General features: G+C 44.1%; 1 protein-coding gene across 2 annotated transcripts; it reads left to right on the forward strand.

Annotated features, from left to right (window-relative positions):
- The first annotated feature begins 3268 nt into the window (after positions 1-3268).
- LOC119276509 (homeobox-DDT domain protein RLT2-like) lies at positions 3269-16831 on the forward strand. Of its 2 annotated transcripts, none has more exons than XM_037557582.1 (18): positions 3269-4145; positions 4246-4761; positions 6198-6274; positions 7099-7608; positions 7698-7790; positions 7874-8038; positions 8145-8367; positions 9481-9581; positions 10242-10328; positions 10784-10918; positions 11010-11165; positions 11252-11458; positions 11547-12251; positions 12325-12867; positions 13621-14244; positions 14331-14435; positions 15124-15375; positions 15655-16831. In XM_037557582.1, the coding sequence occupies exons 1-18, from the start codon at positions 3944-3946 to the stop codon at positions 16501-16503; spliced, it is 5550 nt and encodes a 1849-aa protein (XP_037413479.1). In that variant the 5' UTR covers positions 3269-3943; the 3' UTR covers positions 16504-16831. The 2 variants fall into 2 exon arrangements, with proteins under 2 accessions (XP_037413479.1, XP_037413476.1); XM_037557579.1 differs by having other exon boundaries at positions 3271-4145; positions 15652-16831.
- Positions 16832-27745: the final 10914 nt, after the last annotated feature.

The raw sequence follows: 27745 nt of genomic DNA on the forward strand, positions 1-27745 counted from the left end.
ATATTCCACTGTAGCCTTCCTCCACCCACGATAAGCCACCCGTGGCATCTGCAGTGATGCGGTTCCCCCTGGCTATTCCCGTGAAAATCCCACGACACAGTGCATACAATCTATGCTACTAAGCATCCCCGGAAAGCCCCGACTGGCATTCATCGTCAACAAACCGGGTTGTATTTGCAGCATTTGGCACTCTCAAGAACTCCGGGCCAAACACCGCTATCACAACCTTGCAGAATCTATACAGGAGTCTAGGTACGTCGACTCACTTATTCGAACATACTCATCAATGAGATCACCGGGAACACTGTATGCAAGCATCCGAATAGTTGCAGTGCATTTTTGATAAGAGGAGAAGCCAATCTTTCCCAGGGCATCTTCCTTGCACTCGAAATACTTATCGTACGCCACCACCCTCCCGGATACGGTTGAACACATGTCTAGCCATACGGAAACGACGACGAAATAGGTGGTGTTTAAAGAGCGGGTTGGGGGTCTCAAAGTAGTCCTTCTAGAGTAGGAAATGACCGCTCTCTTGATTGCGATTCAATACCGGAGTGTGTCACGGGATCGAGCCCCCTGAACATCTGTAGTTGCCTACTAAGGTGGTCATGGACGTCCAACACATCGGCCACAAGCTCCTCATCGTCGGATGAAGAATCATCCGAGTCACAAATGAAACCGTGGAAAAAGAACTCGTCGAGGAGTCATTGGTACCTTGCGGGTAAAGCGTCGAACAACTTGTGGGCATGGTGGAAGAAGCTGGCCGGTGAAGAGCCTTACGCCTTCCCTGGACCAGGTAGCAGGTCTGTCAACATCCGGCGAGTGTGCGGGCGTCTGACGGAGCGAGGTCCCCACGCTTGGGTACTACAGGCGGTGGGGGTGGGGGTGGTGGTGGTGACGCGACGTCAGAGGTGCTGCGATGGCGGTAGGGCGAAGCGGTGGCGACGACGACGGGCGTCGGGAGACGTGCTTGGGGTGTGGGGTGGGGGTTATGCATGCAGACGACTGGGCGGCAGCGGCGAGGGGGAGGGGGGACTGGTGGCTGGGTGTGCTGGCTGTCGATGGGAGGAAGATGAAATGCCTATGTGTCACCGACTGACGGGTCAGAGGGATAGGCGGGCGTCACACGCGTTCATTTCGTGTCCACGTCGACACAAATGAGGCCCAATTTTGGACGTGAAATGAGTCGCGCGGCGGACAAAAAGCGGGCGCGCATCCGTTTGATCGGCATGTTAGACCAGACTTTTATGTCTGTTTCGATCCAAATGGACACGCGCGGATGAAATGGGCCGGGCTCCTTGGAGTTGCTCTAGAACATTCTCATGAGGAGACTTTTGTTTTTAGTCGACTCCACCGGGAGACAGGAGGCCCTACCCACGGGCCTACCCACCATCATCCGTCATCACGTGCACGACCGAGTCCTAACGGGCACCTTCAGCGCCGGTTCGGCTTACTGGCGCCCACAGGCGATGGTACTGGGCCGGCCCAGCAAATTTTTATTGATCGCAGGCGAAGTTTGCTCGCTCCTGGGTAGGGCGAAAAAATCGGCAAAAATAGGTCTCATAGTGGATCGAACACACGCCCTCACAAACAAGTTTACGGAAAGCTAACCACCTGGCCTAGCTACCTGCTAGTGAACAAGGACAGGGCGAATTGTTTAACAACACTTATACGAGCGCAATTTATTACACATCTATTTACTGTAGTGTTTGAATTTTCAACTATTTGAAACCATTTCGAAAAAAGTTTATGAATCACAAATGAAATCATTGATTTTGAAAAAGTTCATCAATTTTGAAAAAAAGTTCACGATTTTGAGAAAAAAGTTCATCGAATTTGAAAAAAGTTCATCAATTTTCAAAAATAGTTCACAAATATTGAGAAAAAAGTTCACGGATTTGAATTTTTTTCATCAGTTTTCAAAAAATAGTTCACAAATATTGAGAAAAAGTTCATCGTTTTCGAAAAAAAGTTCATCGGTTTTGAAAAATAGTTCAATGAGTTTGAAAAACATTCACAAAATTGAAGGAAAAATTCATCACTCTTGAAAAACGTTCATCGAACTTGAAAAAATGTCATCAATATTTTTAAAAAAGTCCATCAGATTTGGCAGAACGTTCAACAAATTTGAACAAAAGTTTACCAAATTTGAAAAGGTTCATTGAATTAGAAAAAAGTTAATGGAATTTGAAAAGGTTTATCAATTTTAAATAAAATGTGGATACATTCGAAAGATTACAAAACGTGTTCATAGTTTTCAAATCTATTCACTTTTTCAAATTTTGTTCAACATTTTAAATTGTTCAGTGTACATCAAAAAATGTTCAATGGGTATTTAAATGGTTTTTCAGTGCATATCACAAAATTGTTCAATTTGTAGTTAAAAATTATTCAGATTATATTACAAAAATGTTCAATGTATAAAATTTGTTCATCTTATATCAAAAAAATGTATAAAATGTTTTAAATTATTTCGATGTATATCACAAAAATGTTTGCTGTGTAGTTAAAAATTGTTCATCGTACACCAAAAAAATGTTCAGTGTATATTTGAAAATCTCTAGTCGTATATAAATTTTTGTTCATGTTCTCAATAATTGTTCACGTCTTAAAAAGTTCATGGAATTTTAAAATTTTCATCAAATTTTTAAAAAATTTCATCGATTTGATAAAAGTTCATGCAATTTTAAAAATTTCACGAATTTTAAAAAGAAAATAAAAAAGGAAAATGAGAAAAGAAAAGGAAAAAACGAACCAGAAAAAAAAACGCCCAGAAATCAGCGAGCAGTGAAAGCTGGTTTGGTGGGCTCTCGCGGCCTACGTAAATAAAAGAAGGAAAATAAGTAAAAGGACATGGTCTATACGGTGGTCTGTTGGTTAGTGCGCAGCTGGTTCAACAGAGAGATCGTGAGTTCGAGTCTTCACATTGGAAATAATGTTTTTGCTGCAGTTTTTTATCAGAAAGAAAAAGAAGGAAACGGGCTGGCCCAGCGCGCGCGGGGGTATGCGCCGGTTTGAGGAAATAGAAGAAACGGGCGCTTAAGGCGCCCGTTAGGAAATGCCCACGACCGATGCCCCAAACCAAAGCGCCAAAGTCGCCTGGCAGCCGCAGGCCACGCAAAGCTGCGGCCCGCAGAAGATCCCGGCCAGTTCTTGTATCCGCCCGCGCTTCGTCCAATGATCCCCTCCGTACGGGAGGAGCAATCCTATGAACACAACACACGCACCAGCAGCAACTCGCCCCACGAACCACTCACTACTAGTCAAAAGCACAAAAGCCACCCCCAAGATCAAACCCCAAGAAATCCAAGCACCCACTAATTATTCCACATCCCCCCGCATCGATCCACAAATATTCCCCGCACACAACAACAAAACAACGCAGCAGCAGCAGCAGCCAGAAAAGAAAAGAGGGCAATAAAAGGTGCCCGAACCCCCGACGAAAAAGAAAGAGGGGGAGAAAAAAGGGTTTGGTTTTTATTAAGCGAGAGGAGCAGCAGTAGTACTCTTACTACCCTAGCTAGCATACGATGGAAGCGATCCAAATCGGAACCCAATCCCAAAGGCGCATGAATGATCCACCAGCTCCAGCAGTGGCCCTCCCTGTTGCTGCCTCCGCCTTCCTCCCGCTGCTGCTGCTGTTCCTGTTTTTCTTTCCCCCAATCTCCCCACATCCCTATCCCCCCTCTCGTGCGCCTCGTCCCCCGTTGTTCGTAGTGTTCAAGTCATCATCATTAGTACTAGTGTTAACTGTCCCGCTTCGCTTCGTGGCGAAGAAGATCCGGCCGCACATCGATTCGACTTTTCCTCGCCTCGCCTGCGGCATATAGTGGGAAAGTGCCGCATTCGCTCCTGTTTCTTGGTGCGGGGAAAACCCTACCAGAGGGGAAAGCTTCTGGGTTCCTCTGCTGGAGTTCGGATCTAGGTTTCGGTCCTCGCCGCCATGGACGCCGCCGGCGCCGGAGACGGGCCGCCGCGGGAGGCGCCGGAGGAGAGGACGCCCCAGACCCCTGCGCCGCCAGCCGTGGCCGCCCCGGCCTCGGCCTCCGGGGGCGCCGCGGGCCCCTCTGGCTCCGGGGAGAAGCCGGTGAAGCGCATGATGAAGACCCCCTACCAGCTCGATGTTCTCGAGCAGACGTATTTAGGTGCGCGTGTTTCGATGTTTTGAGTTCTGTCGGATTTTTTGGGTTGTGTTCGATTCAGCTTTTCAACGAGGGTTCGGTTCATCGTTTTCGTTTCGTGCAGCGGAGCAGTACCCCTCGGAAGCCATGCGTGCCGAGCTGTCAGTGAAGATAGGCCTGTCAGACAGGCAGCTGCAAATGTGGTTCTGCCACAGGCGGCTCAAGGACCGCAAGCCGCCGGCCAAGAGGCAACGGCGGGACGAAGAGGGCCCAGCAACACCTGTGCCCGTACCGCCACAGGTGTTGCCGATACAGGCAATGCTGCTGGGGAGCACTGACATTATGATGAGCGCCGGCAGTCCTTACGATGAGCCGCTGCTGCCCCCTACTCACTCCCGTAGGGGAGCTGGACGGTCTTCGGCAGTGCCCAGGATTTCTGCACCTGACATTGGGAGGAGGTATTATGAGCCATTGTCTGTTATGCTGCCACCACCCGTGGCGCCGATGCAGTTCAGGCAAGCTGAGCTCAGGGTGATTACTTCTGTCGAGTCACAGCTTGGGGAACCGTTGAGGGAGGATGGACCCGTCCTCGGTGTCGATTTTGATCCGCTTCCTCCAGGCGCCTTTGGTGCACCAATCGGTACTTTTCCTAAAATCTTAAGTTATTGTGTTCAACGTGAGGGTTTTGAGCTAAAGAATGCCCAAGCTAATTTGTAGTTGAACCGGGTGGAAACTTTCAGGTCTCATTTGTCCGTGCTTAGTGTGATTTTGCATTCAGGTTTTTTATGTAGACTACTCTTAAACCCATTAATCTTATGCATCATTTTCTCTATAATGGATTAATGGTGAAGACTTAAATTTAGTTTACTCTATTTGTTACTTTCGTAACTTCCTTTTACTGGGAAGTGGAGAGTAGTAATATGGGATTGGAGTGACCGGATGAGTCATTATCTAATAATGAAAATGAACTGTAGATCATATGTTGGAGAATAATGATTGATCAACATAAAGCAGAAATGAGAAGTAAGACAAAACATCCCTTTGAACTTGGATTAAGAGGGCCATGTAGTATAGACTAACTAATTTCCTTCCAGTGAGAAGTGATTTAGATAATAACTACTACATATCATAGGATCTTATCAAACAAAGACGAATAACCTTTTTATGAATAAAGAATTTCACTGTCAACCTTGAACTTAAGCAAAAGTTCACTTTTCGACCCTCAAGTCTAAAGCCATTTGATTCGTAGCCTTGAAATATCGAAATCGTCCATTTTTACCCTTGCCCTTGGGTAGTTTCACAAGTGCTGATGTGACTGCCACGTGTCCACCACATCACTGCCATGTCGTAGCAGTGTACCATGTTCCGTTTATTGATATGTTTTCACCTATTTTTCTTAGCATCTGGTGATTTTTTTATTATCTTAAGTGATGGAGCTTGTTTTGGATTTTCGGAACTTGTTCACATCACTTAAAAGTTAAACTAATGAAAATGAAACCATAAGGGTGAAAATGGATGGTTTCAATAGTTTGAGGTGGCAAGTCATACGGTTTATAGAGTTTTAAGGTAGAAAACTGAACTTTTGACAGTAGACCTTTTTCCTCATTTGAATGAAATACACAGGAAGAAATAAGGAACATTAGTCGGTAATAACATTCCACCATCACCCTATGGAAAGTGGTTTACATTGGATCAGTCTGTAACACGAAATCCTAAAGTGCCTTGATCAGTGATCAGTAGTAAGTGTTCAGGGGTGAGCTATGGGCGTGTGTGCGGCAAGCTGCCCACCGCCCGAAGTCTGTAAATCTGATCCAGTGGCTAAAATGCGAGTTTGCATGACAGCACCTTGTGTGGGGGTGTTTCATTAGACTCTTCCAGATTATTGTTATACAAGTAAAAAAATAAACACACAGTTAAGCAATTGCCTAATGACATATAACTAAGGCCTGTACCATTGAGCTTCTCTATTTGGTGAAAGAAGATTCACGTGTGGTATCTATTGATAGCATGGACAGAGTCACCATTTATTCATAATTTCACATCCTTCTGATTGCTGACATACTTTTTCTCACGCAGTTCCGGAGCAGCAAAAGCAGCCTGTCCGATCATATGACGCAAAGATATTTTCTAGGCATGATCCGAATCTCTTAAAGGTAAATATTTAGGAAACTTGCATAAGTAAGTTTATGTATCTTAGTGCCTTATAAGCGTGTAGTGGATTTTCGTCACTGCAAAAATTGTTTCTGTAAACTTCTGTTTGCTTATGTTATAGAGTACCATTACTGCATCATTGAGATAATTTTGTATGGTAGTTCTGAGTCGACATTTTAGTCCATTGTTACATTGTTGGTTTGTATAACTTTTCAGCATATGGATATCATGGTAACTATGCTACTCTATTAGCCCCGTCCAGGAATTGTATTGCTGTCCCAATGAAATGAGTTCAGTGTATTGTGCTTAACACCAACGACGGAGATTTCATGATCTGGAGTAGGCCATGTATTTGGATCTACCAAATGGTAAAAAACGTTGGTGCCAACACGTGTTGATATGGCATCGTTACTGTGTAGTACGGATGTCTTGTCAACGTCATGCACAACCCTTACTAAAAGGGAAATAGCACCGAGTTTCGATGCATGCATTGGTTGTGCTCAACTGCAGTTCCAGGTTTTATATGGCCATATTTAGTGGGAACACTTGCTCTCTTTACGCGTGTTACTTCATCGGTTTACGTGTCACCCGTTGATACCTTTTCCATTGAAGTTCTCCCTTATCCAATGTTCCTAATTATTTATAACTATCTTCTCAGAGAGTCTACCACTATCTTGTTCTAATCATCTGTCGTGATCTTTATTTTGAGGACTGAAAGTGAGAGCACTGTTGGTGCGATATTTTATTCTAAGGCTTGAGTCCCCCTCCCCCTTGATTTCTTTCTCAAACCCACCCCTAATTGTTTATGCACCTTTTCCCCCACCAGGTGTCCTCATTTTTGCCCAGCATGGAGCACCCTTTTGTTCCGAATTCGTTTGCTGGGAAGAGAAAATCAATGGTTGGTAATCCACCACCTCAAGTTCACCCTCATGGTGGATCGAGGGCAGTTCATGAGTATCAATTTCTTCCTGAGCAGCCAAGTGATACATACGAGAGAGCAAGTAGATCTCATTACTATGACACTCCGGTTGAAGCTTCAAATTCGAGGATTCCATCTCTCACTCCAGGACCGCACCTTCTCCATGTATCTGAGGAGATGACACCTGGTTATGCTTTTGAAGGCCAAGGTCTTCTGCCTCAATCTGGCAGGCCTCAGGTGTTTTCTGCAGTATCGACAGATTACGAGATGAATCAATCTAATAGCAACATTAATTCTGTGCCAGTCGATGGTCAATTTGGTAGTTCTCATGTTGCTGGCTTTGAAGACCCACTTATATCATCGGAAACAAGGGCTTATCATGATGAAGATGCTTCTCGAGTGGATAGGAAGCGAAAAGTATGTTTCTCTCGAACCTCATATATGCATCTTTTTCTTCAGCCTTGGACATTTGTGAGCATATTGAATTTATCTGGCATGTTCTTCAGCATAACGAGGAAGCAAAAATTGCAAAGGAAGTCGAAGCTCATGAAAAACGGATTAGGAAGGAGCTTGAAAAACAAGACATAATGAGGAGAAAGGTATCTGCTTGTTTTCAGTTGATGGATATCATCAGCATATACTATTTGGCATGAAAGTCATTTATGGTTTCATGTCCTTGCAGAGAGAGGAACAAATGCGCAAGGAAATGGAGAGACATGATCGTGAAAGGAGAAAAGAAGAGGAGCGATTGCTTCGTGAGAGGCAAAGAGAGGAAGAGAGATTCCAAAGGGAGCAAAGGCGGGAACATGAGCGCATGGAGAAGTTTTTGCAGAAGCAATCTAGACGAGTTAGTTTTTTCAGTTCCTTTGAAATAAACTGTAACCCAGATATAGTACTGTAGTATATGTAGCACTAATTCTGTTTAGCATTAAGATCTGTCTACATATTTGCAGGCAGAGAAACAAAGACAAAAGGAGGAACTCAGAAAAGAGAAAGAGATGGCGAGGCAGAAGGCTGCTAATGAAAGGGCCACAGCACGAAGAATTGCACGGGAGTATATGGAGCTTGTGGAAGATGAGCGCTTGGAGCTAATGGAATTGGCTGCGCAAAGCAAAGGGTTACCCTCAATGCTTTGTCTTGATAGTGACACATTGCAGCAGCTGGATTCATTCCGAGGTATGCTTATTAAGTACTATTGTAAGTGAAATACAACAAAATCAAACCACTCCCGAATCTTGCACAAAAACTTAGTTCAAAATCCACCTCTAAAATTTATTGCCCAAAGAACTGATCAAAGTTAAATGGTGTCTAGTGATCTGAAGTCCGAGTGATTCATTTAATTAGTTAGTACTCGTTTGGTTGTGTATATATCCTTTTACGCACGAGTTATGACAGTATCAAAGAAGGGAAAAATCTAAATGGTTATTACTGGAGGAAGTGAGCTATGCATGCATGCAGAATCTTACACCTCATACTGACATCATCGACATATTGTACTAAATCTGAGTTTTTGATATAATTTATCTCAAACCGTTAATCCAATTAGCAATCCATCTTTATTTGTGAGTTTGTCTTGACGAGGGCTTCAAAACAAGACCCCATGCTGTTTCGTTTGATGAATGTTTTTTGTGGCGCCAGTTCCCAGATTATAGTACCACTGTTGCCATGTTAGCAGTTAACAGTTGCTACATTATAGTGTACGGTTCCAGGCAAATGGCAAAAGTTTATATGTTCTTAGGAAATGTAGTGTTCATGTAGAAACTAGAGTGAGTATTCAAGTGCTAAGAACGTTTAAGAGATGGTAAAAACCCTAGGAGTCCTATCATGCAAATCTTTACAGTAGTGGCAACCTGGTAGCCAGGTTATTATAATCTGGTAAGTACGTGGCTATAATCTGGCAACCGTTGACAAAAAAAGAAGTCACCGAAACATGTGAACATGGGATCTAACTTCGAAGATCTTGCCGGAACGAAGCCAACGGTGAAACTGATCGTCAATTGGATTAGTGGTTCGAGAGATATGTTTCTAGTTTTAAGAGTTGAGAGAATGTTGCTGATGTCATGCTTACATACTACATGCACACATCCTCTCTGTTTGCTGCATACATGCATTAGGGAAAAAAAATGGGGCGCCGCTGTGTAAGACTAGGGTGGGCAAGCTTGCCATGTCGAAATAGATGTGCAACGTCGGCCGTATGCTTTTGTTTAATGCATCATTGTTCCAACACGTGAAGTCTAACTGCACATTGCATTTTTCACCCCCCCTCCCTGCCTCGCATTCTTCTTCCAGGCATGTTGAGCCATTTCCCCCCTGAAATGGTGAGATTGAAGGCGCCATTGTCGATAAAGCCTTGGACAGGATCCGAGGAAAGTGTTGGAAAGCTTTTGATGGTAATGGTCTGATTGTTATATATGGTTGTTGCAATACTTGCAGTTGGCCGCGCTCCAATAATATGCAGATGTGCAATCCATTTCCAAAGAGATGTTACATTACACATGCTGCAAAGTGTTGCTTTTATCTTATCAAGAAATCACATATATGTTGCATTCTTGGTTGTATATCTTTCCTTGTCTTTGACTTTTTGTCAAGTGCATGTGGTAAATACTCCTTTTAATACATTTGAATCAGGTCAATGTGGATATAAACGACGCACCATGATCACTTCTTTTCCAGAGTATGCATACCATATTCTAGCATTCCATTGCCCCAAGAGATATTAAACCTAGAAGCATAGGACTAGCTTGTTGTTTTATTGAAAAGACATGTTCTGATCTTGTTTTAGATATTTCCATTAGGTGTTGTAGTGTCAAACTGCCAACAGATAATTAGAACACTTCATTTAATTACTGGACTACGTAGTAAGTTCACATTCATCTGTTAGTTATGTGCTTAGCTCAGTACACCTTTTGCAATTAACATTCTATCGGATAGAACTGCTGGTAATTTTTAAGCTAAAAAAATGCGCATGCTATTCTAAATTCCGAGTTATATAGTTCAGTTATGTGTACTTGATAATATTTGCAGTGAAACTGTTGCTACATGAATTGCAGGTGTGGAAATTCTTGATTACTTTTGCTGATGTCCTCGAGCTTTCTTCAGTTACACTTGATGAGTTTATTCAGTCTCTTCATGATTATGTAAGTGTTTTCTTTGGAGAGGGTAATTATCTGCCCTGGACTGTTCTAGTAAAAGGGACAAGGGGGGTGAATATATTTGTATTGTTTACTTGCTATATTGGGCATAAGAACTTGTATCAACATGTTTGCTGCAAAAAGTTATCACAGCACTAATATTTATAAATTTTTACCAGCACATTTTTGATAAACATTGATGATCAAACTTGGACCTGATGGACCTTGCAAACCAACCATTGATAGGTTTTTTGTATCTAATGTTTGCCATGAATTTGGTTTGTTATTGGCTACTCTGCTGTTTCCATCAATTTCATAGGTGCTATGTAACTACCCTCTTTTTAAACCCATAAGTTGTTCGATGTCATCTCTCCTGGCTACCTTTTCTTGTAGCTGTTGGTGAAGGCAATAATAGCCTAATAAGTAACGCCATGAGTTTGCTTACTGGATTTGTTTTGTAGGATTCAAGGTTGTTGGGGGAATTGCATGTTGCTCTTCTGAAATCTATCATAAAGGATATCGAGGATGTCGCCCGAACTCCGTCGGTTGCATTGGGGGTAAATCCAGGAGGTGGCCATCCACAAATTGTTGAAGGGGTATGTGTGTGCAGATATCCTGAAAGCTCTGATTGTTCCTTCAGTTTATTTGTTGTTTGCATGAGATTATATATTTTAAACCTTTTTGCAGGCATATTCTTGGGGATTCAATATACGTAACTGGCAGCGCCACCTCAATCTTCTTACCTGGCCTGAAATTTTACGGCAGTTTGCTTTATCTGCTGGTTTTGGACCTCAACTGAAGAAAAGGAATGCTGAAGATGTTTTTTATCGTGATGAAAATGAGGTTTGCATGCTATCTCTATACTTGTGCATGACAAGAAACACTTCTGGAAGAGTTTTAACAAGATTCATATAAAATTTGATATATAGGGCCAGGATGGTCAGAATGTCATATCCGCTCTCCGAAATGGTTCAGCAGCCGTGCGTGCTGCCGCTTTGATGAAAGAGAGAGGTTACACCCATCGTCGATCTCGGCATCGCCTCACTCCTGGGACGGTAAAATTTGCTGCTTTCCATGTGCTTTCTCTTGAAGATAGCAGTGGTCTCACAATATTGGAAGTTGCAGAGAAAATCCAGGTATGCAGATAAAGATATGCTAGCTTTATCATGCCTTCTGTTCTTCTATCTCTAATTTAATAGATTTATTTGCTCTTTCTCTGTTCAGAAATCTGGACTGAGAGATCTTACCACAAGCAAGACACCTGAGGCATCTATAGCTGCTGCCTTGTCAAGGGATACAAAACTTTTTGAGCGAACTGCTCCTTCAACATATTGTGTAAAGTCCCCTTACAGAAAAGATCCAGCTGATTCTGAGGCTGTGCTGTCAGCAGCACGTGAAAAAATTAGGGCTTTTCAGAATGTGCTGTCTGACTCTGAAGCTGAAAAAGAGGTGGATGATGTTGATAGAGACGAGGAATCTGATTGTGATGATGACCCTGACGGTGATGATGTGAATATTGAGGTAGGAGATGAGAAGGGCCCCCTTCTTGCTGTTAAAGCACAAGGTGTAATACCAACTGCGACTAAAGTTGGTGACGTGAAAGGGGATCCAGATGATTTGGATGCTGCATTAACTCAACCAATTAGTTCTACTACATCTCGAAAAGATATCGCCATGCTTTCTTTAGGCGACTCCAGTGCAGTAGGTACTTCAAGTGTTTCACCTCTCAGAGCTTCATCAGATCATCCTGAGGTAATCACTGGTGATCCTGAAGATACACAGATCGATGAAAGCAACCAAGGTGAGTCTTGGGTACAGGGACTAGCAGAAGGTGACTATTGTGATCTTAGTGTCGAAGAACGTCTAAATGCATTGGTCGCGCTTGTTGGTGTTGCCACTGAAGGGAACTCTATTCGAGCTGTTCTCGAGGTAAAGATCCTTCAACTATCCTTTCAGTTGTCACTTTCTTATTAGGCAACACTTGATCGTAAGAGTCTTGCAGGAACGTTTGGAAGCAGCGAATGCCATAAAAAAACAAATGTGGGCGGAGGCACAACTTGATAAAAGACGTTCCAAAGAAGAGTTTGCTAGCAAAGTGCAGTATAATTCTTACACGAGTTTAAAGGCTGATGTTATTCCAGAAAATAATGCCACAGAGACTACTCCAACTCCAGTCCGTAATCTTGATATAGACAATGATGAAAATGCAGGGACTTCAAACAATAATGAGATACTTAATCAACAGAATAATGCTGGCATTGTGTCTTATGAAAGGAATGGCACGGGGCAAGAAACCAGTGCAACACCAGATAATTTATCTGCTCAGCAGTATGCATATGCCGATAAAACACGGTCTCAGTTGAAATCATATATTGGTCATAGAGCAGAGCAGCTGTATGTTTACAGATTGCTTCCCCTGGGACAGGATCGGAGACGAAACCGATATTGGCAGTTTTCAACTTCCACATCACCAAATGATCCTGGTTCAGGAAGAATCTTTTTTGAATCGAGAGAGGGATATTGGAGGGTTATTGACTCAGAGGAGGTATTGATTTAGTTTGTATATATTTGAGCTAACCTGGTTATCGTACATATAACTCAAAACTGCAGTTTACTCGTCAGAACAGAATTCTGGAGAATATGTTGTTATGCTAATGAATATTCTGCTCTCTTTTTTCTGTGTTATAGTTTTTCAAGTACGATTTAACCCAGTTATACAGCACACTTAAATTTTTTGTAGTTATCAGAACACATTTCTGGAGAGTATGCAAGTACTATTGTTTTATCTTTTTTCTATGTGTTATATTTTTTCAAATATGATGCACTAGTCCACTTTTGAAGATTGATGTTAGCTTTCAGATCGTATGATTTTTCTTGAACCATTTATGCCCTGTTTAGAGTGCTGGAATAATGTAGGATTATTTTATAGGAAACAGTAAATTCCCACAGGAATCGCGGAAACTCCCTTGTTGTTTATAAGTTCGTAGATGTTAACTTTTAACTTCAACCTAACTAGTTTGAAGTTGGTTCTGTACTAAATCCCTCTTTTTAGATGAACATTTGAATTTCGGTATTTACTCTATCTACAATCTTTACTCTGCATGCAGTCCGTGCTTACCTTTTGAAATATATGACCTAATGCTGTTTTGTGTCCACAGATGCATATACCGTGTAGAAATCTGAAACCTGTTTGCCTCTGTTTCCAATGTTCCTTTTACAGTCAGCCATAGCAGGATATATATAGTGCATCCATCACATCGTCTCTAATCTTTAGATATTCCGTGTAATAAAACTGCAGGTGTTTGATGCTCTGGTAGCTTCCCTTGATACACGTGGCAGCCGGGAGGCACAACTGCACTCGATGCTGCAAAGGGTTGAATCAACCTTTAAGGAAGGTATTAAGAGGAAACGGGACGCAGCCATTGAACAATCAGCTGGAAGGTACCTAAAGAATGGAGCTACTGATACAATGCGTGCAAGTTATCGTAGTGAGTTTGGAAGCCCAAGCAGTACTCATTCCAGTGTCTCTGCTGATAGTGCCACCACATATTCTGATTCGTTCAAAATAGAGCTTGGACGTAATGATGTGGAGAAGATATCTATCTCAAAAAGGGCGGATGGTTTTTTAAAATGGATGTGGAGCGAATGTTGCGATCGCCAACTGACATGTGCCATGAAGTATGGGAAGAAAAGATGCTCTGCACTGATGCATTCTTGTAATTACTGCTATCAGATTTACTTAGCAGAAGAAAGGCACTGCTCGTCTTGCCATAAGACCTTCAAATCCATTTATAATTATTCTGAGCACACGTCACAATGTGACGAGAAGAGAAGAACTGACCCTAACTGGAAGATGCAAATTGCAGACTATTCTGTTCCAATTGGAATGAGATTGCTCAAGTTGCAGTTAGCTACCATTGAGGTGAAGTTTCTGTTGGTTGTTTGCTTCTCAGTTTAGCTTACTTGTCCACTGTAGCTGTTTGATGATATATTGGTGTTTTTTTACAGGCTTCGATACCATCAGAAGCACTTCAACCTTTTTGGAGTGATGGATATCGGAAATCTTGGGGCGTGAAGTTGCACTCTACCACATCCATCGAGGAAATATTCCAGGTTCTGCATTTATTTCTCCCTTACTCTGGACATGTGGTTAGATTTTTTTGTTTGGCAAACATTTATTGCCTTATGTTAATTGTTCTCTGAATATGTTGGCTAGAAGCAGTTGTGGTAGATGGTCAAGGCCTTATTAGAAAACAGCCTGAAACATTCATGACAATAAGACTACATTGTTCTGTGTCAGTGAATGTGGGTAATTATTAAATTGCTGAAATAGCGTTGGTTATAACCAGGATTAACCATCAAGCTGACTGACCATGATAGCTTGAACCATGTGGTTTTGAGTTTTGACCACTTCACCAGCAATGCCATCTCTTACTAGCTCCAGCCTTAGCATACATGAATTGAAGCACCAAGGGCGATGCTAATGCAACAGGCATAAACACTTTTCTTGAAGAATTTAGATTGTTTTGATGGCTCATGGCTTCCTATCTTATTACTTCTGTTACTCTCTTTTGGAAACTGGACTATGTTTTTATCGCTCATGGCTTCCTATATACTCTTGGAAATTGACATAGCTTGTTTTGATGACTCATGGCTTCTTACTGTTACTCTCTTCCTGGGTATATTTACACGATTCAAGTACAGATGCTGAAAATTGCGTGCATACTGATGGGTTCATTCTTATTTCATTTCTCTACCTTTTCACATAATATCTGTGCTGATGTTCTTCTCTCCCTTGCAGATGTTGACTCTGCTAGAAGGTGCAATAAGACGAGACTACCTGTCTTCTGATTTTGAAACATCAAATGAATTGCTTAATAACTCAAAGACAGAAGATATGCCTTCCCAGAATCCTTCCTCACTACCTGGAACTTCTGTACTTCCATGGGTTCCTGACACTACTGCTGCCATCACATTAAGAATGTTAGACCTTGATTATGCTGTTTCATACGTACAGAATCAAAAGAAGGAGAGAGATGGTGGAGATTCCATGGTAAGATAAAGTTCGAGAATACTGCCTTTTGTTGTTTGAACTTTAAGTAGTAACTACTGTATAAAATAGCATACTATCGTTGAAAAGTATTCGAACGTACCAGACTTTCTACTTCGTCTCTCGCTTGCTTTGCACCTTCTTGCTCTACTATACATATGAATTAAATCATTTATTGTCATCAAATGTTCAAGTTGATGATTTGTTTGTATGACATGTATGTTGCTTTTCATGTTTAATGCTACCATTAGCTGTGTGATTATTTTTCCCTTCCTGCAGAAGCTTGCATCAAGGTATACTGTTGTTAAGAAGGCACAAGATCTAGAGCCGTTGGAACCAACTGGTTTTGACCTGTATGATGCAAGGGGGTCTCCCAGTAGTGGCCGCAGGGGTCGTGGAAGAGGAAGTAGAGGAGGTAGCAGGGGAGGAAGAGGTCGAAGTCGAGGTGGAAGGATCCCAAGAGGTATTAGCAGCTCATCTAGGATTGAATTTATGGATGAGGATGCTGCATATGAGAAAGCCCCAAGAAAGAACGCACGTCGAGGCCGTGGCCGTGGCCGTGGCCGTGGGCGCGGACGTCGAACAGTTAGGCCTCGGCAGCCATCATCTGAGGGCAGAGGCAGATCAATTCCAAAGGCTAATCTGCTGGGAAGCTTCAGCATGCTTAGCAATGTGAAGCCTTCTGCTGTTGAGGAGTCTCCACGAAGCTCAGGTGCAGAAGAGTGGGGCTTGGAGAGCAGAAGACCGTACATCCAAGGTGATGGTGACGAGAACAGCTCTGAATCCGAATCAGATCAATCAGAAGACAACGGGGAAAACGGCCAGCCCATGGATGAGGAGTATGAGGAGCAGGTTCCAGATTACTCGAGAGCCTATTCTGGTGGGTTGAGACCCCATGCCCATGTCATGATGGATGATGAGACCGAGGATGATGATGAAGACGCTGAAGGGGACGGAGAGGGCGACGAGGAAGAATACGACGTGAACCATGCTTCGGCTGATGTTGATGATGAGATGGACGAGGATGATGATGATATAGGTAATGATGGGGATGATGGTGGTGATGGAGTTGAGGTGAATGCAGATGAAGATGAAGGCGCGACCTCATACTCGTCAGAGTACAGTGAATAAGAGCTTGTCTCAGGTGACCATTTACGCAGGTAGTGATACTGGTGGACAATAATAAGCCTTTTGCCCCTTTTTTGGGGGCAAAGTGGGCTAGACGTGGAACGGGGAAGCTGTTGCTCGGTGGGTTGGTATGTATGTAGTACAGCAGTCAGGTTTGTATTGGTTATCTGGTGGCACATCATGGTGGCTGCCTCAACAATCTGCCAGTGTAAAAAGTGTGTGCCTTGTTAGTTTACTAATTCGTTGGAGCAATGCAATTCCCTCATGTGTACAAGTACAATGTGCCCAAGGCAGAGTATAATTTTTATCAGAAGAGCCGCCTTTGTTCTCCCTTGCATGATATTTCTTCTGTTGGGTGCTGAATCTGGATTTTGTTTTCCATTCTCGCAGTGTAGTTAATTAACGCCGTTGGTCACCGATCCGGATAAGCTTGGGCGCAAGTGGTTTTGGGAACTGGGATATAAAAATGTTTGCATATTTGCTCTCCCCAGGCAGGGGTAGGATGTGGTACAGTGTTTGACATTTGGAGCATCTCTATCATTGACGCGGTTGAGCAATAACATATGGTACCTGTAAAGCCATAATCGATTGCTAACGACTATGTGTCTTCCTCAGGTCATGATTGGTATGCCTGGCCCCTCACATGATTGAGCATATGTTGGCGTTAAAATGTCAGTCTAGAGATACCGACCTTTCATTCGTTTCTCTGTCACTAGCCACACTTAACACCTCCAGGCAAAACAAAATTAACACCTCCAGGCAAAACAAAACGAACACAGATCAACGAAAAAGAAGATATCTGTCACGCAATAAAAACAGACACAATGAAACGCAGAAATTTAAAAAGCAACACAAAAGTGATACTGATGACTCGCGTCTTCTCATCAGATGGTCATGTTTCTTATGGTGAAACCTGATCATCCAGGTTCAATTTCTAGACTTGAAATGGGTGATCACGTCTTTTTTCCCCTCTTGTAAGGTGGCTAGTGCAAAGCCTTCCTCCCTCGATGAGCCTGTGGATTCGCCCCCCCTTCGGCGGAGGCGGTCGGTGGCGAGAAGGGGAATCCTGATCCGTTGGCTCCGGCTAATAGATAGGTTAGGGTTTCAGTCTTTGCAGGGGCAGCGCTCGGACGAATGGTGACGCTTCTTCTTCGACTCTGTCTTCCAGGCTCCGATCCTTCTCAAGTTGACCAGTTGGGACGGATTAGACTGAGCTTCGTCGTAGATTCCTGCCAGCTCTTCGGGGCGACGAGGTTAGGGTTTCTCATCGTGCGTAAGTGACAACGAGATTTGGTGTCAGATTCTTTGGATTGATTTAAAGGTTCAACGACGACTACTTCTCCAGGGCACTAGTCCCTAGGGATACGTGCACGAGTGCTTTTTGGATGTCATCGACAAGGTCAAGCCAGCTTCGGTATGAGTGGCGAAATCGACGCGTCGATGACTAGCTCTCGCGCGGCACTGGTTGTTCGATGGTCCAAATTTTGATGTACTTTTATTTAATTATGTTTGGGATTATCAACCTTTATAATACTTCCATACTAAAGCAGATTTGATCCATTTAAAAAAAGTGTTACTTCCATACTAAGCATCAAATTTACCAGGACTAACTAGAAAGCACCTAAATCCGGAAGTAATCTTAAAAAAAAATTCAATTATGGGAAAAAGGAGCAATATTGTACTCCTTCCGTCCCATAATATAAGAACATTTTTGATACTATACTAGTGTAAAATACACTCTTATATTATGGGACGGAGGGAGTATTTGTCTTCAAGAAAAACAGAAATTGCGTTTTCATTATGGTCCGACAGAAGGACAATTACTTAGATATGTACATATCACTAGAAAAGCAAGAATGTCAACAAGCCAGGTTTTACTACAATTACTTGAAATGAATTTGAATAATATCCTTTTTCGATTGGGTATGGCTTCAACCATTCCTGGGGCCCGCCAACTAGTCAACCGTACACATATTTTAGTTAATGGTCGTATAGTCAATATACCAAGTTTTGGTTGCAAACCCTGAGATATTATTACTACGAAAAATAATCAAAGGTCAAAAGGTTTGGTTCAAAATTATACCCACCTGATAAGTGCCACATGTGTGGCATGAAGGAACATGGTCTAAACGCATCCATCCACATTCATTCTGCCTGCACGAATCTTACAGCAATTCCCCGTGGGTCGAGTGCCACATCATCATGGAGTGGCGTGTGGTGAAACTGCTGCTCGCCCGAACGTCGTCTCACACGACCACCACCTGCGGTTACTTGAATCGGCGTGCGGGGGAATTGCTGCTCGCCCGAACGTCGTCTCACACGACCACCACCTGCGGTTACTTGAATCGGCGTGCGGGGGAATTGCTGCTCGCCCGAACGACGTCGCACGGCCACCAGCCCGCGGTTATTTCGACACGTAGCCGTTTTAATCGCCCCACTCACCTCCACTTCTCCTCCACCCGTATTCCACTCCATTCCCTTCTCCATCCTCGTGACAGTTCGGCAACACCGAGGCGATTTCACGTCAACTCTCCGGCGAAACCGAGGTGGAAGGGTCGTGAAGGCCGGTTGCTGTTGCTGGGAGTCCATGCAGCACTGCATCATGGCGAGACTTTGAAGTCACGCAAAGGTAATCGCGTGAAACCTTTGACGCTCCCCCTTTGTGCTCCAGTGGCGATTCCATGGTGAATCAACGGTGGATGGGGGAGGGTTCTCATTTCCCGTCGATGGGAGTTGCCGTCGCGTAGATAGGTTCGACGCGGATTTGGCATTTTAGCCGCGGGAAGCTCCACCCGCAGCCTCAGGGTATTGCTCCACGCCGCTCCTCTGTTTTCCGCGGTGGTTCCTTGTCGAATCCGCAACGGAATGGTACAGGTGACCGTTTCCCGTTGCCATTGGGGGGGGAGGGGGGGAGGGGGTCAATCCCCGCATGCTACCTAGCCCTGGGCTCGTCGTTGGGGTTTCTCATAGTGTAAATCTGCAGACACATAACATGATATGTTCGTTTTGTATGAACCCCTAGATTTAGATTGCTTTTTTTGGCACAAATATTCGTTTGAATTTATGTAGAATACTGTGTTTGATCATCACAATTTGTGAAATACCATGGCAATTTCCTGTAACCAGAAACCTACATAATTTCCATGTTGCTGAATGCGAACAAAGCAACTCCTTCTGAATCAATACCTTAAATATTTTTGCTGTACTGCTTAGTTAGTAGATGGCAACTTCCTCATATCCACAAACCCTTACTTGCCATGCTTCTTCATGGCAACATGGCAACTATCCCTGACATGAAACAAATACACGTTTTTCCGTTCCTCCAATTAGCAGACATGGAAACTTTGTCTAAACCACAAATGCATCAGTTGCCATGCTACATCATATTGCCATGACAATTTTATTCTGTTTTCCCCAACACTACACAATTTGTTTTCAACTAAAACTATCATGTTATGTACTAGTGTTGGGCATGCCACGTTACCTGCGTTTTTTGTCATAATTTGTAGATTCCTTACATTTTTAATAAGAACATGACAATTTCTGTTCAACCACAACTCATCATTTAGCCTTGTTAGAGCATCTATTGCAGACCCCTTAAAACCGCGCGGGCCGTACAATTCCGGTGACTATACGGGATTGGCCTGATTTTTGGGCCAGGCCAGACCCTGTATAGTCAGCCCGACCCGTAAAAAACTTACAGTGGCCTGGAAACAACCCCCCTCCCGCGCAGTATATATCCGGGTCCGTGGCCGCTATACAGGTCGAAACCCTACACCCCTGCCGTCGCGATTCCACACCCCCCTATGATTTCTCGCCGTCGGTGACATAAATCCGCCGCCCGGCCCATCGATCCGCCATTATGTGGGGCGAGATGTGGAGCTTTGGCCGACGCAGTGGCGACGAACCCAAGAGAAAGCGTTGCGTCATCTCCGACGCAGCGAGGAAGCGATCCGTCCGGCGGTACGCCAACCGTGGCCTTGAGCCATCGCCACCCCTTCTCCGCAGCAAAATGGAGGAGTACGACCGGCGGCAGGCTCGGCTCTCCTTCGGCGCGGGCTGCTCGTACGACACGTGTAGCTCCTCCAGTGCGTGCATCTCGTGCACGCCGCTGTCGCTGGTCAAGAGGTAGGCGGAGGATCGCCCGCCGCTCCGAGCGGTGAGGAGGGAGCATGAGGTGGAGCGGCCGCCCGCCAGCGTCGGGCCAGAGGACTACCTCCCTCCTCCGAGGCGGCCGTCATCGAGGCGGCGATTCTCGCGCGCAGTGCGCGGGAGGAGGAGGAGGAGGTGGTGCAGCACCGCCACCAGGACAAGGAGGTCAACAACGTCCTGCTCTAGCAGGACCTCATCAAGGCACTGGAGTTTGAGGAGAAGGAGGAGGCGTGGCACCATGAAGCTGAAGCACAAGACTCCATGTACATCGACCTCACCTTCGACAACGACGACGAGTGATCACCGCAGCGTCGCCGTCGCACCCGCAAGGCTTCGGTGAGCCCCATTTTGGCTAGTTTAGGGTTAGGGTAGGCTGACGCGCAATATGTAATCGATGAACTATATGTATGTATGAATGATCATCTCTATTATATGTATGTATGAATGATCATCTCTACTGTTTCTTGTTCACTTCTCGCTCATTTTTTTTTTCAAATTTACAATTTCATATAAGGCTTCTGCTCGGTTGTAGCCAAATTCCCCCCTTATAAGAGGGAAAACGTGAACCGTAAACTCCTTATATGGGCTAGCCTTGTAAGGGGTCTGCTAGAGATGCTCTTACTAACTATATACATGGCAACTCTCCCTATGCCACTTTGTCGTACTCCTTTCATAAGAACATGGCTTTTTTTTCTATACCAGGATCCATCAACTGCCATGCTGTCGGACATACACGTGGCAAATTTTTAGCCACTCTACATGTGTCGTATTCTGAACACTTTCCGTACTCATAAATTGAGTTCGTGGCAACTTTTCTCTAGACTAGGATGCATCAATCGCCATGCCAGGGAACAGAAACATGGCAACTTTTTAGCACCTCTCCATTTGCCATATTCTAAACACTGGCCGTACTCACATACTGAGAACATGGCAACTTCATCTGCACCAAGATGCATTAACTGCCATGCCAGTGAACATAACCATGGGAAATGTAGCCATTTTTTCATTATGTATGATGTTGTTTCCAACAAAATTGCTATGTTGTTCAGTCATATTGGTAATGCCACATTTCTCATGCTGTTACGATGGGTTACTTTAGTGTGAGCGTACAACTTCTTACTCACAAGAACCTATTTACTTGCCGTGTGACCGATCAATAAGCATGACAGCTTAATCTGGCCCAGGATCTTAACCACAATTGTTGCCATAGTACTGACTAACACCATGGCAACTTTCTAAACATTCTTTCCTTTTGCCTTTTTGTGCCTTTGTTCTTTTTACAACATCATGGTTTGCAACCACCATGAAGATGAAGACGACGACTTCATGGAGCCGCCACAAAATGATGTGGCTGGTGGCAAAAAAGATGGCAAGGAAGTTCTTCTTGCTTTCATCGCACCCCTGACAATTTATTCCTCCATTGTGGAAATTTTAGCAGACTGAACATGACAACATTTTGTTATTGCACATGGAAACTAGAACACAATGCATATGGAAACTACCCTTTCAGATTTCAAGCTTTCTATACAGTAGCTACCACATGGCAATTTTAGCACATTGCACTTGGTTACTACATATTACTTTATATGATAATTCCAGCACATGACACATGTCAACCACAACCCCTATGCCTTTTCAGAGAACCACACTCTCACACATTGCATACTCGTAGAGGAACATACATTCTATTTCTTTTTTGAAATGCACATCTTGTCAAGTTTTAAGTTTTTCTTTCTGATGACCTTCATTTTGTACTCTTGTCAAATGTTTCTAGAAGAAGAAACCACGCAATAGGGGTTTGTAAGAAAAGCTGACTGAACTAAACAAAGGATTCAACGAGGAGAAGAAGGCAACTAATGCGGAGATGGGGATGCAGGCTTTGATGGATGTCCAATGCACAAACTTGGCTCAGGGAGATTTATGACCCCGCTTCTGGGGAATTTGTTATTCGAGGACGTGCTTTGGATTAGGACTGTGTTTACTACACTTTGGGTGTCCCCCATGGCGGGATCGATGTCCCTTACCAGGTGGACAACAATGTTGAGGAATGTTTGGCCCCCCTATTGTTTCCTGGCGAGCAATCCATGCCTTTCAAGACTTCCCTTGAGAATTCTTTGGCTACTATGAAAATCCACGGGAGGTCTTCAAGATGAAGCTCTTAATGTACCTGATCTCATCCATATTTGCGCCTACCACGTCCCTTCCCCCAAGCAGTAGATGCTTTTCTATCCTGGTACATTCTCGTTGTCTTGGTACTCTTTGATTTTGTCTTTTTTGTTGTCATGTACTAACATATATTTTCAAATTGTTTTTTAACCGCGCATGATGTCCTTTTTGAATTTGTAGGACAAGTTGAAAGATGTAAAAACATGAATTGGTGTAAGTTCACTGCTGCTTCCTTCATGACGCCTTCGCCAAAAAGATGTACTACAAGGGTTGCCGCCTCTACCTAATGGTTAGTGTTTTTAAATGTTTACACATGGCACATTATTTCTTTCTTCACAATCTAGCGCATCCCACACGGCTAATCTAGCAGATACCACATGGCAACTCTAATAGATCAGATGTGGCAACTACAACAGTGCATATATGGCAAATACAGTGGCCCAGACATGGCATTTTTTGGTCATGACCACAAGTCACACAAAACACCTTTCAAATGTCAACTTCATTTTATTCTCCCACATTGTGATTGTAACAATGTTTAAATTTTTACATATAGTTTGCAACTCATGGCAATTATAGTATGACATACATGGCACACATAGAATATCAGACATGGCAAGTATAATATCCCCTCCGTCCAGAAATACTTGTCCTAGAAATGGATAAAATGGATGTATCTATCGATTTCTAAGAAAGTATTTCCAGACGGAGGGAGTACTTCATACATGGCAACTACATCATTTGAAATATGAAAAATTTAGTACCACCCACATGGAAAATATAGTAGTCTGCACATGGAAACCCTACTTTTACCACATGTCAAATGCAGCACTACCCAAGCGGCAAATCTTCTACCTCATGTCTCCTATTTCTTCCAAAACATTGCGTCATATGTGCTTTTTTTCTGTTCTCATTCTTCAATGATTCACTCAATGTATACTAACATGTTTCCCCTTTCCCCCCATTTTTTGGCCGTGTTCTTACAACTTATGTACGTTGACAAGCTTGACATCTCTAGTGTCAACCTCGTTGAGTTAGGAGGCCCACTTCCACCACATAAGTTTGTCATCCATGCTTGGAATTACGATGTGGTCAAGGTTGTCCTTCTTGCAGATAGGATATCCGACACAATGTATGCAAACTCCAGGTTAGCTTTCTCTTTTCCTTTTGCCAATTTCATGGATAGTTCTTTACTTTGTTGTTGTTATTTTCACCTTCAACTTCCACTTTTTCACATGGCAATCATATTAGAATGTTCATGGCAACTTTAACATATTCCTAATGGGAAATCTATTTTTTACCGCACACATGTCAACTGCAAAATTAGATGGGCATCTTTTCTACACACTCCACACGTGAACTATAGTTCATAATGTACGGCAAATGTTGTAAACTCCTCAAGCCAACTTTTAAAATTTTCAAAATTTAATTATGGGAACATGGCAAATCAGTTAGATCATGCATGGCACTTTGAAGTTTAATGCACATGTTTTTTAAACATTAATTTCACAATGGAGATGGCAAATTTGTGTATCAGTCAAGTTAAACTCAGAAATGCATATGGCAACCCCAGTTCCTACACAATCCACATGGCAAGTCTACAAGCGCGCACACGGAGAAAATAGTAGACTGCAAATGGCATTTTGTTTTTCCACATATGTGCGATCCATCTTTTTTTACTCCCTATGTGCCTGCAACCTCTTTTTTACTTTTATAATTTACCATTATTTATTTTTGTACCACTGACCTCTTGCCGGTATCTGCAGCTAATGGCAAAGCATTCTATTAACTACAACTTCTTTGGTGGACCATATAATTTCACCAAATGGTTGGATGTGCATTCAGGTCCATCTTGTTCCCTCGAGGTAATTCGGACATGTTATCTTTCACACACATAGTTACATGATCCATGCCATCTGGCATTTTTTGATTCCTTCTCACCCTCCCCCCTTTCCTAACGGGTGCATCTATTTTTGTTTGTCCAAACCAGGCGAGGGGTTTTGTCGAGCATCTTGTCGGCTAGTTTGCGTCTGGCATGAGCAACCTTCTTGGGAAATTGGTTCAGTGCTGGACGACATTGTTGGGTGCTGATGGTGATGCAGTTGCCAGTAATTTCATTTCTTTAGTTGGAGAACGCACATATCATCCAACTGGTTGCCATGGCTGGCACGATGACAACAATTCTCAGGAGCTCCGCAATACCCAAGAGGAGTTGTTCAGTGTTGGATCTGGTGGTGATGGTGCTAGTCTTTACAAGGAAGAAGACAACAGATGGAGAATGTGCACCAGGACATTGGCCATGATCAATCTCGGGAAATTCAAGATGGATCTCCTACTGACAAGGCTTCACCAATTGTTCCCCCATCCAGGAGACAAAATTCTTCCAGTGTCGCGAGTGACACCAGTGTTTCTACTTTGAAAAAGGGGAAGGGTGCCAGACGATGCCTCTTAGGTCCCTGCCGGCAAGAGGTTTGGATTGATCCTGTTGCTGCTTGGAGTAGGTTTGGTTTTTGTTCCTTTTGACATATGTTTTCATCATTTCCCAATGTTTTCGCCCGTAATAGGCTCTAACTCTTCTTCTTACTCTCTTGCCCGTGTTTTTCGGGTCCAGCGTGTTGGGGAACGTTGCAGAAAATTAAAATTTTTCCTACGGTTTCACCAAGATCCATCTATGAGTTCATCTAAGCAACGATTCATGGGAGAGAGATTGCATCTACATACCACTTTGTAGATCGCGTGCGGAAGCGTTCGAGAGAACAGTGATGATGGAGTTGTACTCGCCGTGATCCAAATCACCGATGACCAAGTGCCGAACGGACAGCACCTCCGCGTTCAACACACGTACGGAGCGGATGACGTATCTTCCTTCTTGATCCAGCAAGGGGGAAGGAGAGGTTGATGATGATCCAGCAGCACAATGGCGAGGTGGTGGATGCAGCAGAACTCCGGCAGGGCTTCGCCAAGCTGCTGTGGGAGGAGGACGAGGTGTAGCAGGGGAGGGAGGCGCCAAGACACAAGGGTGCGGCTGCCCTCCCCTTGCCCTCCTTTATATAGGCCCCCAGGGGGGGCGCCGGCCCTGGGAGATCCAATCTCCCAAGGGGGCGGCGGCCAGGGGGGGTGGAGTGCCCCCCAAGGCAAGTGGTGCGCCCCCACCTAGGGTTTCCAACCCTAGGCGCAGGGGGGGCCAAGGGGGGTGCACCAGACCACTAGGGGCTGGTTCCCCTCCCACTTCAGCCCACGAGGCCCTCCGGGATAGGTGGCCCCACCCGGTGGACCCCCGGGACCCTTCCGGTGGTCCCGGTACAATACCGGGTGACCCCGAAACTTTCCCGATGACCGAAACAGCACTTCCTATATATAATTCTTTACCTCCGGACCATTCCGGAACTCCTCGTGACGTCCGGGATCTCATCCGGGACTCCAAACAACATTCGGTTTGCTGCATACTCATATTTATACAACCATAGCGTCACCGAACCTTAAGTGTGTAGACCCTACGGGTTCGGGAGATATGCAGACATGACCGAGATGGCTCTCCGGTCAATAACCAACAGCGGGATCTGGATACCCATGTTGGCTCCCACATACTCCTCGATGATCTCATCGGATGAACCACGATGTCGAGGATTCAAGCAACCCCGTATACTATTCCCTTTGTCAGACGGTATGTTACTTGCCCGAGACTCGATCGTCGGTATCCCAATACCTCGTTCAATCTCGTCACCGGCAAGTCACTTTACTCGTACCGTAATGCATGATCCCGGGACCAGACACTTGGTCACTCTGAGCTCATTATGATGATGCACTACCGAGTGGGCCCAGTGATACCTCTCCGTTGTACGGAGTGACAAATCCCAGTCTCGATCCGTGTCAACCCAACAGACACTTTCGGAGATACCTGTAGTGCACCTTTATAGTCACCCAGTTACGTTGTGACGTTTGGTACACCCAAAGCACTCCTACGGTATCCGGGAGTTACACGATCTCATGGTCTAAGGAAGAGATACTTGACATTGGAAAAGCTCTAGCAAAAACGAACTACATGATCTTGTGCTATGCTTAGGATTGGGTCTTGTCCATCACATCATTCTCCTAATGATGTGATCCCGTTGTCAACGACATCTAATGTCCATAGTCAGGAAACCATGACTATCTGTTGACCAATGAGCTAGTCAACTAGAGGCTTACTAGGGACATATTTGGTCTAAGTATTCACACATGTATTACGATTTCCGGATAATACAATTATAGCATGAATAAAAGACAATTATCATGAACAAGGAAATATAATAATAATCCTTTTATTATTGCCTCTAGGGCATATTTCCAACAGTCTCCCACTTGCACTAGAGTCAACAATCTAGTTACATTGTGATGAATCGAACACCCATAGAGTTCTGGTGTTGATCATGTTTTGCTCGCGAAAGAGGTTTAGTCAACGGATCTGCGACATTCAGATCCGTATGTACTTTGCAAATATCTATGTCTCCATCTTGAACATTTTCACGGATGGAGTTGAAACGACGCTTGATGTGCCTGGTCTTCTTGTGAAACCTGGGCTCCTTGGCAAGGGCAATAGCTCCAGTGTTGTCACAGAAGAGTTTGATCGGCCCCGACGCATTGGGTATGACTCCTAGGTCGGTGATGAACTCCTTCACCCAAATTGCTTCATGCGCTGCCTCCGAGGCTGCCATGTACTCCGCTTCACATGTAGATCCCGCCACGACGCTCTGCTTGCAGCTGCACCAGCTTACTGCTCCACCATTCAACATATACACGTATCCGGTTTGTGACTTAGAGTCATCCAGATCTGTGTCGAAGCTAGCGTCGACGTAACCCTTTACGATGAGCTCTTCGTCACCTCCATAAACGAGAAACATGTCCTTTGTCCTTTTCATGTACTTCAGGATATTCTTGACCGCTGTCC

Source organism: Triticum dicoccoides, chromosome 3B (assembly GCF_002162155.2).
Source record: "Triticum dicoccoides isolate Atlit2015 ecotype Zavitan chromosome 3B, WEW_v2.0, whole genome shotgun sequence".
Classification (NCBI taxonomy): Eukaryota; Viridiplantae; Streptophyta; class Magnoliopsida; order Poales; family Poaceae; genus Triticum; species Triticum dicoccoides.